Genomic DNA, 10,840 nt, shown 5'->3' on the forward strand with positions numbered 1-10,840 from the left:
TTATTTATTCGCTTATTATCTTTGATTAGTACTCTCTCCGCTCCATTATAATTAATAAGTTTTGAATTTTATTAAAACCTTTAACTATTTTTGTTACTATTATTACTTCGTATTATATGAAGTACATTAAACAATTATGAATATGGTGTTCTTGAATTTATCATAACATAATATTATTTATTGGAATTTCAAGTTTTGATAATTTTACTAATTAACACATAATTAAAGATATTAATGTTCAAAGTTATGATAATAATCTAATTAAGTTTCAATTACGTAGTTCCTTTGTATTATGGAATGAAGAGAGTATTTGATTTACTAATATAATACCAAAAAAAAAGAATTTAATGTAATATTAATCTTGAATAAGTCTATGTGAGGCGGGTGTACGTTAATTTTATTGTAAGACGATTATTTTAATGGTAACTTTAATTATTTTTATGGTAACTTTAACCCCTTAAAAGATAACTTTTAATTTGTCTAAGGTTTGAATATTATTTGATGTTTAATTTCTTATAGATTCATGATTATATAGTATAAAGACTAATATGATTAGTCTAATACGTTATAAGTTTTTTGTAAGATAAAATCTATTATTCGGAAACGGAAAAATTGTAATAAACCACATTTTATAACACTCTTTTGTAAAAAATAAAATTAAAAAGAAAACACCTTATAAAAGTTTTCTTGAAAAGCACACATAAAATCATTTTTTTTTTGCAAGATAACACCATAGGTCAGTTTCAGAGCATTGACCCTGTTTTTCAGCGTTAACCCTCACATGAGGGTCACAAGCTCAACCCCTCCCTCCACAAAACTACCAAAACCATATCATAGCCAACCCCAACCACCGGCACCACCACCTAGCCACCACTAGAACCACCTCTTAGTCGTCAACACCATCACCCATCTCCCTAGCTGCCATCACCGCCCACCCTAATCTCTTTAAACTCGTCTGCAAAAATACTCACCTACCTCCAAAGCCACCCAAATTCATCTGGAAAAGTGTGCCCTCCCTCACAAACCAATAGAGAGGAGAGAGGAGGGTAGGTAGTAGTTCCCCCACCACCACCCCTTTTTCCCAATTAGAAACCCTAGATCTAAGGTAAATAAAAAAAAATCAATGAAATTAACAATTATATAAAGAATCTATTTTATTAACTTTAACAACTTACCTACCTCAAAATTAGATTAATTGAGGTTGTTATTTACATCAATTCGAGATGGAGATTTTCCCTTCAATTAAAAAAACTAAAGGGTTGTTAGGAAGAATAGAGGAGAGAGAAAGTCTAATTGGGGGAAAAGGGTAAAATAAAAAAAAAAAGGATTTTTTTTTCGGTGGGTTTAGACTGATTCGGGTAGGCGGTGATGGCGGCTAGGTTGAGGGTTGTGGTGTCGCAAGTGAGAGGTGTATCTAGTGGCGGCTAGGTGGTGGTGTCGGTGGCTAGGGTTGGTTAGGCTATGGTTTTGGTGGTTTTGAGGAGGGAGGGGTTGAGCACGTGACCCTCACGTGAGGGTCAACGCCAGAAAACAAGGTAAATGTCCTGAAACCGGGTTAAGGTGTTACCAGCACAAAAAAATCTAATTTTAATTTAGGTGTGCTTTTACAAGAAAAAATTTTTAGGTACAAAAAGACTGTTATAAACGATAGTTTCTGACAATTTTTCCTCAGAAAAATATAACTTTTGTAGTACAAAGGGTAACTCTAAATATTTTTAAAATAATTTTAACCTGTCTTACAATAAATTAATGTACAACCGTCTTTTTGGAGGATTTGTATATTCATTTTTATGTGCACTTTCACTATTTTATAAAACGAAGGATATTATATGTAATACATAAAGGGGGTGTTAAATACCGCCATCCAAAATGATCAAAACTACCAACATTTAGTGTGAATTGACAACCATACCCTTAGTAATTCACCACTATCTTCCCTTGACACCACCACCCCTTTAGTTTTTTTTAGTTTTTTTTCAATCTCATATCGCACACGGTAACCGGTTTCGGGCTCCAGTTACCGCGGTTGCCTGAAATAAAAAAAATATATTAAACCACCACATTCTCGCTGGCGAGGGAAGGTGGTGGGTCGTCATAGAGGAGGGTATGGTGGGTAGCCGATCAGGGTGGTAGTGGTCATCGCCGATCAGAAGGGGTTGTGGGTCGCCGAGAGGATAAGGGGTGGTGAAGAAATAAGGGTACGTCCATTCACACCGAATGTTGGCGGTGTCGATCATTTTTGTTGGCGGTATTTAGCAGTTCACTATAATCCATGTTTCTGGTGGGTTTTATTTCCATAATTTCTTATATAATTTGCAAATTCTGATTAAATATTGTACATTAAATATTTTGTAATTCTAGCATTTTTGATATTTATAAAATTAACACTGGGCGGATCACACACTGGTTTCTTGTCAAACCTATCCCTTCGCCATAACATGGTGGTGCCCTAGACGCATCCATCATTTCTTTCACATACGCGTCCTTATTTTAACAATACAAATTTCTAGTCAATACTCCCTCCATCCCTTAATACAATGTCTCTTTTGAGCATTTATTCCTCACATAATAAAGTAAAAGAGGCATTGTATTAAGGGACGAAGGGAATACCTACAAAGTATATCTAATGTACTTCTATAATAAGATAGACAATTGATCATTTTCTGTCGGAACACAAATGTTTCGAATATCACGCAACGCCTTGCTATGAATTACAAAATAATGTTTCTATCCTTTGTCGTACTAATTTGTTCACTTCTTCAGCAGATATGAGATTTTTCTCATGTAAAAACAAGAAGAAGAAAAAATTACAAAGTTCTTAAAAAAATATTCTAACATCTTTTAAGTCTCAAAGAAATGTGAGAGTTTGCTCTGTTCTAGCCAATGTCAATAAAATACAATATTCTTAAAAATGTTCTTACATCCTTTAGCTCACAAAGCAAATGAGGGAGTTAATGTTAAAAATATACAATATTCTTAAAAATATTCGGACATTCTTTTTTGCTCACAAATATTCGGACATTTTTTTTAGCTCACAAATTATTATTATTATTATTATAGAAAAATAACAAAAACCTATAAAGTCAAACGATTTACAAGAAATTGGAGGGGAGCTGAGATACAATCTAGGCCCCCACCCTTCTAGCTATAGCAAACCCGATCCTGCTGAAAATGTGGGCAGCTACACGAGCACCAATATCTTGAGTCTTTGCGAACGCCTGAACCCGTTTCAGCAACGCAACAATATCATTTTCTAATTCTCCTAATGAAGAAAGGGAAAAAGGAAGAAAAGCATAGCCAATAGCCCGGCACGCACCCCATACTTGTCCCACTTTCGCTGAGCCGCAGCCGACACAACACGACCAAATTAAAAACGAAAATGAGTTTTATGTGTAATCAAGAAATAGTAGATGAGTTTTTTCACACAAAAAAAAGAAGTTTTTTTTGACTTTTACCAACAAAAAAATCAACAAATTGTTTTTTACCACAAAAACTCTTAAATCTTTTATTTTATTACCAAAAAAAATTCTAAAAATTGTTTTTACCACCTACCGTTATGAAAATCATTAAATTTAACGGTTTAAAAAAAATTCTTCGATTTTCATGTGTAAAACATGTTATTCCTAGGTTTAGGGGGGCATTTTGGCCCCAAGGATCTAATTTGAGGTCAGAATTGATAAAAAAAAATGATCGAAAATGCCTCATTTTGCATGTTCACGCAAATCAAGTTATTTTTAAACACGCAAAACGAGTCATTTTTTTTATCAATTTTGACCTTAAATTGGACCATTTGGACCAAAATGTCCCTTAAACATATAAAGAACATGTTTTGCGCACGAAAAATCGAAGAATTTTAAAAATTCTGTTAGGTTTTTTACGGCATGTGGTAAAAACAACTTTTTTTTGTTTGGTGGTAAAATAAAACTTTTAAAAGTTTTGGTGGTAAAAAATATTTTTTGGAATTTTTTTTTGGTAAAATCAAAAATTCAAAAAAAAAAAAAAAAAACATTAGATGAGTTTGGTTCATATCAAGTGATTTATAATTATAATTATTACTAATAGTCTTTTTTTTTTCCCGAGTGCAACTGAGATATGGTACGTACAAGGGTTTAATTTATACGATGGGAGAAGGACCCTGACCGTTCCTCAACCCTCAAAGTTTTTCATACCCGGTATTTAAGGGTCAAACACTTTAAGAGTGAAAGGGGGAATAAGGGATCCCCAATCTCAAAATATCTCTGATGGGAATTGAACCCCCAAACTCAAAGTTAGAAAGTACAACTCTTATCACTAATTCCCTAGCCAATCTTAGCTCGGTGATGTGTAGTATTTATATGCGTTCTCATCAATATAACAATATTCACCGACTAATCATTGACTACGTACGTATACCACCGAGTACATGAGTATTTTATTTCGTTAGATACTGTGTTCAAACAACGGTGAGCAAATCCATCTCTTATTCTATTTCCTGATAAAGAGACTATTCTAAAGTAGTTATTATTTTGGTAACTTTTTCATTTTTTTGTTTTCCCCGGTTTACTATAGGTGTTAGGTGGGTCATTATGGTAAAAAAACAAGCTTATATAAAGGGTTGTAATCTAGAGGTAGAAGCATAACAAAAACCCTTTCTCTAATCAATCATAAACATGGGAAAGTTTGGAGGAATGGCTTCAATTGTAGCCAGTCTAGTAGTGTTTGTCTCATTGAGTGTGCCTTCACTAACCACAGCTGATTACACATATTCCTCTCCACCACCACCAGCCTACCATTACTCCTCCCCACCACCTCCTGTCCACCACGAGAAGCCACCCAAAGAGCATTATTCACCTCCACCGACAACACCAACTTACAAGTCACCACCACCTTCCCCGGTTTACAAATCTCCACCACCCCCTGATCATGAGTATCCAACACCATCACCAGTGTACAAGTCTCCACCCGTACACAAGTATCCTCCACCAACTCCTGTTTACAAGTCTCCACCCGTACACAAATATCCACCACCAACTCCTGTTTACAAGTCTCCCCCAGTTCATGAATATCCACCACCCACCCCAGTGTACAAGTCTCCCCCCGTTCACAAGTATCCACCACCCACCCCAGTGTACAAGTCTCCCCCCGTTCACAAGTATCCACCACCTACCCCGGTGTACAAGTCACCACCTGTTCACAAATACCCACCACCCACACCAGTGTACAAGTCTCCACCAGTTCATGAGTATCCACCACCCACCCCAGTTTACAAGTCTCCACCAGTTCACAAATACCCACCACCCACCCCAGTCTACAAGTCTCCACCAGTTCACGAGTACCCACCACCCACCCCAGTTTACAAGTCTCCACCAGTTCACAAATACCCACCACCCACCCCTGTTCACAAGTCTCCACCAGTTCACAAGTACCCACCACCCACCCCTGTTTACAAGTCTCCACCCGTTCATGAATACCCACCTCCAACTCCAACATACAAGTCACCACCAGTTCACAAGTACCCTCCACCCACCCCCGTTTACAAGTCTCCCCCAGTTCATGAATACCCACCACCCACTCCAGTTTACAAATCTCCACCGGTACACAAGTACCCACCTCCTACCCCCGTTTACAAATCTCCACCCGTTCACAAGTCTCCACCATCACCTGCTCATGGGTATCCTTCTCCTACTCCAGTCCACAAATCTCCACCAATGCATCCTACTCCTCCCTATGTCTACACTTCTCCTCCACCCCCATATCACTACTAAAAAACAAAAGCTTCACTTTAATTAGTGACAAATATTATTCTGCCAAGGTTTGTTTCATAAAATTCACTAGTGTTCACATGCATAAGAAATTTAATGTTCCTATGTTACGACGTGAGACAATGACATAAAGTGCACAAGATATCATGCATATTACATAATATAAATGTGGACGTTAAATCATCTTTATTACTATTACTAGGTTGAAATGTTTGTCATTTAACCTTTTCCAATAATTGCCAAAACAAAATATGCAAAAAAAATTTCACTTTGAGCATATTAATAATGAATACGTACTAATTTTTACTGTTTCCAAATTTTACAGGTGAAAAGTTTCTTGACAACCAACAAGAGAAAGTCAAAGTAGAGGACCTATCTTTGTGGAAAGAGCAAGAATTTATAATCCTTGAGATAATATATAAAGCTTGTCGTTTTGCTTAGAGATTTTGGAACCTTTATTTTAAATAAAAGAAATAATATTATTACCAGGAAAAAGTTTGTAAAATTATTTGGATCATGTGCTCTAGTTGTAACTCAATGCTTTGCATGGCATTGGGCATAATTGAGATGGCTTGGATATATAATTTTGTATTTTTATTATCAAGAATAGCATCAATAAAATAAATTACAAAGTTCAATTATAGTACTCAAGTTGATGTTTTATTACAAAGTTATTATGTTTACATAAAGTGTACGTTTTCTTCCTTTTGGTACGTGGTTTCCTAGCTTAGTTTTCTAACAAAGTTTTACCCTTTTTTACAAAGGGGGAAAGAATATCATTGACAAAAAACACTTGCAAAATAATTGTCTCAAAGAAGTACTCTCTTCGTTTCTTAGCTTATTGCTTGTACCATGGTTTTTCATGATCCGCCAAAAACAAGTTTAACAATGAACGTGTTATATATCGAGTAAAAATAAGATTATAAAAAATCGATCAATTTTTTAGATGTACTTCTATATATATGTTATAATGAATCTATCACGACTTCTCGTGACTATAAATTTAAAATTATTTTTCTTATGAATCAATGGATATTCATTATCAAAATTGTTGAAATTTGACTTAAAAAAAGAAAATCGAGCTAACAATAATTAAGGAGAGTAATAATTGTACAAGAACGCAAATATCGGCCTAATTCATCAGTGAGTGCACTTAGCTAGCCAAGTTGCATGCTAATGATCATTAGTCATACAATCTCATCTCTAAAATTGTGTTTTTCTTCATAATTGTCCATTTTCAATTTACCACCGACAACCCAATACCAACCCCAAAATTGGCAATCGATGACAATGTAATTTGTGAAGATAGAAAAGCCAGAGATAACAAATAATGTTACATTCCGTCTCGTGTGTAGCTAGTTGTAAAAAAACAAAGTAACCCCGTATAATACTGATCGGGTGACCTTTATAACATTGACCAAGTAACCCATATAACGCTGATTGAGTAACCCATATAATAGCTGACATTACTGTGTAACCAACCACATATAAGAATTTGTGAAAATGTTATAGTAAATTAACATTATGTTACCATGAGAGTGGACAATTACTTTTCTTACAAATATATTATCATATTCACTTTTACTATCATCACTTATAAACGGACACTTACCAAACAGACCATGACATGATGAATCTTCATTTATATTATTCTTACTTAGGGTTACTCCTATTTTCCTAGAGGTGTTAATTCTTGTGTCTAGATCATGTTAAATTATTGTGTCCATATAAATCAAAATCTAAACATATATATATATATATATATATATATATATATTTACACTCAATGTCTCAATTTTTGAAGTATGACCTTTGAATTAAACTCACACCTTAAACAAATAAGGAAAGAAAAAGGAAAGGAGAAAGGATTAAAATATCTCCTGAATTATCTAATTCCTCAAAATGGAATGAATTGTTCACCAGGGTAACAATTAACTAGGACTCAAAATGAAACCATATTAAAACATTAACTTATACAATTAACCCACTTTCGGAAGAAACCTATTTTTTGGACAATTGTAATGCATGATATAATGAATCCCTTTTATAGTATGGTAAGTTTTTCGTGTATTTGAATTGATGATAATCTAACCTGAGGTACCAACTTTGTTCTTCTGCAGAGTTTTTATTTTGGATGTATGCAGAATGAAGTACATAATATTATGATGAACTTCAGGCTAATTTATTTCGTAGGACCAATCCCACTGTTAGAAATAACTAAGCCAGGTTAGGTAGCCGGTTGTAATATAAATTGTGGTAATGAAAATAAAAATGAAGTTTATGTTAATTTAGTTTGATAACTAAACAGCCTATACTATAACATTAGTATTCTTTCCAGATTTACATACAAACTAGTTTTAGGCCCGGGCGATGCCCCGGTCATTTTTTGTGTATAAAAAATTATAATAAATTAAAGTGAAATCTATTGGTGGTTTTATAATTAAAAAAAAATCATTTTTTAAAATATTATTAAACATCATTAAAATTAATTAGGAAATTAGCAGTAATCTAAACTTTATAATTCATCTTAGTTTGTTTTATTTGTTAAAAGGAATTTTTATCTACCATTAAAAATTTATTCAAGGTAAACACATGTTGCTATGTATTTTTGTGATACATATTTTAAATACATATAACCTATATGAATCATGGATAAGTAAACGAAAGAATGAGATTATATTGAAGTATATATATAAGTTCAATTAAAAATTTAGAATTTATAAACATTAAATTTCTGTGAGGAAACATATATGTTTTAATATAACATGACCCTATATCATTTATCAAGTCATGAGTCATGATGACACGTGGCAAAAATTATGACACGTGGCATGACTACAATTCTTTCCATGACTTTTAATATATATATAGATTCATTTCCGTTTCCATTTCCATTATTTATGATTGATTACCAAACGACGAGCTAGTGATGATTATAACCAATCACTCCGTAAAAAGAAAATGTACATAAAATCATAAATTATACATGGCCTATTTCGAGTCCTGTGGATTAAATACCTCATTGCCTAAGAAAAAGGTGAAAACAAATATGATTTGACATGGATCATAGATGATTAACAATTCAACCAAATGTAATGGGCTAGCTAGACAACTTACTAAGGTAATATGAGGCTATGAGCCTCTTGGAAACTACGGACGATGTGATTTATTGATTGAATATGTTTTTATAATTGCAACACAAAGGTACATTTTCTTTACACTTTATTTAAAGAATTAATTACAAAAATTTACACGTTAATTAAACAATAAAGTATAAATTATACCCTCATTGATAACATTATTTTAATTCATTTATTTATTTATCTTTTCTAATCATTTTTCCACAAAGCATGTATATGTATGTAGATGTGTTAGAATAACTTCAAATTTATAGTGCTATTCAAATTGATAAAATTGTGTTCTAAATTCTAAAACTTAGCTTATTCCAGACCACCCATTTTTTCTATCACTGTTTTAGGGTAATTTTCGACCGAATCCATTTTTTGACACGTGGACTAAAATTATCATAATTGCAAGAAAATAAAGAACAAGAATCATGATTTTTGTGGTTCCCACGTGATTTTAATAAAACTTTACTATAACAAATCAAATCTAAGCTTAATTAAAACTGTGGGGTATACCGACGAACGATTGCGATTATATCCAATAATTTCCTGCATGCATTATTCAAAATCTGCCTAACAATTTAACAAACTTATCAATTTTAATTTGATGTCTGAAATAATGTTCCTGCTTGAAGAAAATCGAGTGTGATTTACCAACTTGATGTTCGTTATTGTCAATCATAACAAAGATTAGATGATGATGATATGGCCATAACCAATAAGTTTTGATTAAGACCGTACATCTAACAACATTATTTTCTCCCGTCAAAAAAAAAAAAAAAAAAAAAAAATATTACTCCCTAATCATTTTCTCCAAACAACACATGAGGGGATTGTTGAAGTAGGCTCTCCAAATAACACACATAAGTGTTCCATACTGAGAAAAGTTAAGATAGTTAAAGACTTTACTCCGTATAAAGATAAGGGGTTAATCCTTTTATTGTCATAGAATTTTGAGATGAAACCTCTTTGGACTTATAAAGTAGGCTCTCTCTCATTAGTGCGGGTACAATCTAGAGTTCTAGACAAGTATTTAACAATATATTAACTTAAATATTTAAGCAATACGCTAATATGATAATTAACAAGTACTTCTTGAATAGTTTTTTGCTCAATTAGTGTATTGCACACATTATTTAGCAGTAAGTCTTTTTTTTTCCCCTTGTTTTTAACGGAACACCAAAATGATAATTGTCATTAAAGATTCAAAGGGTAGAGTGTGATTGCACGAATAGTATAAAAACCTAAATAGCAATATAATACTACCTCCGTTATAGGTTATGTGCAATGATTTGACATAAAGCAGAGAGGGAACATATTTAATCGTTACACATAACCTGTAACGGAGGTAGTATATAGAAATAGTATTCATATTGCAATCAAGCACTTTAGCATATATATTCACACATGATACACCTCACGAAAACTATGTATAATGATAATAAGATTTTTGGTATAATACCCTTTTAGTTCGAATTTTTTGTTTTTTCTATGAAAGTCTCGCTAATAATCGTAATAATACTAGCAATTCATAATGACATACTTCGGTCGAACCAAATTAGATTACACATATCTTTAATTTAATCATATTTATTAATGTAAGAATTCAATCAAATTATCTTTAATTATATTTTTGAAAAACTATTAAAAATTTAATTTTAATTCAGTAAACATTAAAAATAATTGAATCTAATAAGATTCTCATAACTAACCGTGTCAAAAGTCAAAACGTGTTATCTAAACAGATGAATTAACACATAATATGAAATGTGATACATTCATACATATAACCTCTTTTTCTCATTTTGGTGTACTGGAATACCCATGAATTCTCAATTATGTATTTAGTTTCCTTCGTGAAGTCTATAAAACCATCTTTTAGTTAAGGTTCACTTTACAGTACATCTTAGGACTTCATCTAACCATTATTTTCATGTTAATATGAAAGTTTCTCTTTAATTAAAGCTTAATTAT

The 10,840-nt window shown here is 32.7% G+C and overlaps 1 protein-coding gene across 1 annotated transcript; it reads left to right on the top strand.

The window, feature by feature from the left end:
• Positions 1-4,596: 4,596 nt before the first annotated feature.
• LOC110725844 (proline-rich extensin-like protein EPR1) lies at positions 4,597-6,392 on the top strand. The gene is made up of 2 exons (XM_021905306.1): positions 4,597-5,791; positions 6,067-6,392. Exon 1 carries the CDS (start codon positions 4,650-4,652, stop codon positions 5,742-5,744), a length of 1,095 nt encoding a protein of 364 aa, XP_021760998.1. The 5' UTR covers positions 4,597-4,649; the 3' UTR covers positions 5,745-5,791; positions 6,067-6,392.
• The last annotated feature ends 4,448 nt before the right edge of the window (positions 6,393-10,840 follow it).

The sequence above is a fragment of the Chenopodium quinoa genome, unplaced genomic scaffold (assembly GCF_001683475.1).
Source record: "Chenopodium quinoa cultivar QQ74 unplaced genomic scaffold, ASM168347v1, whole genome shotgun sequence".
NCBI classification, from domain to species: Eukaryota; Viridiplantae; Streptophyta; class Magnoliopsida; order Caryophyllales; family Amaranthaceae; genus Chenopodium; species Chenopodium quinoa.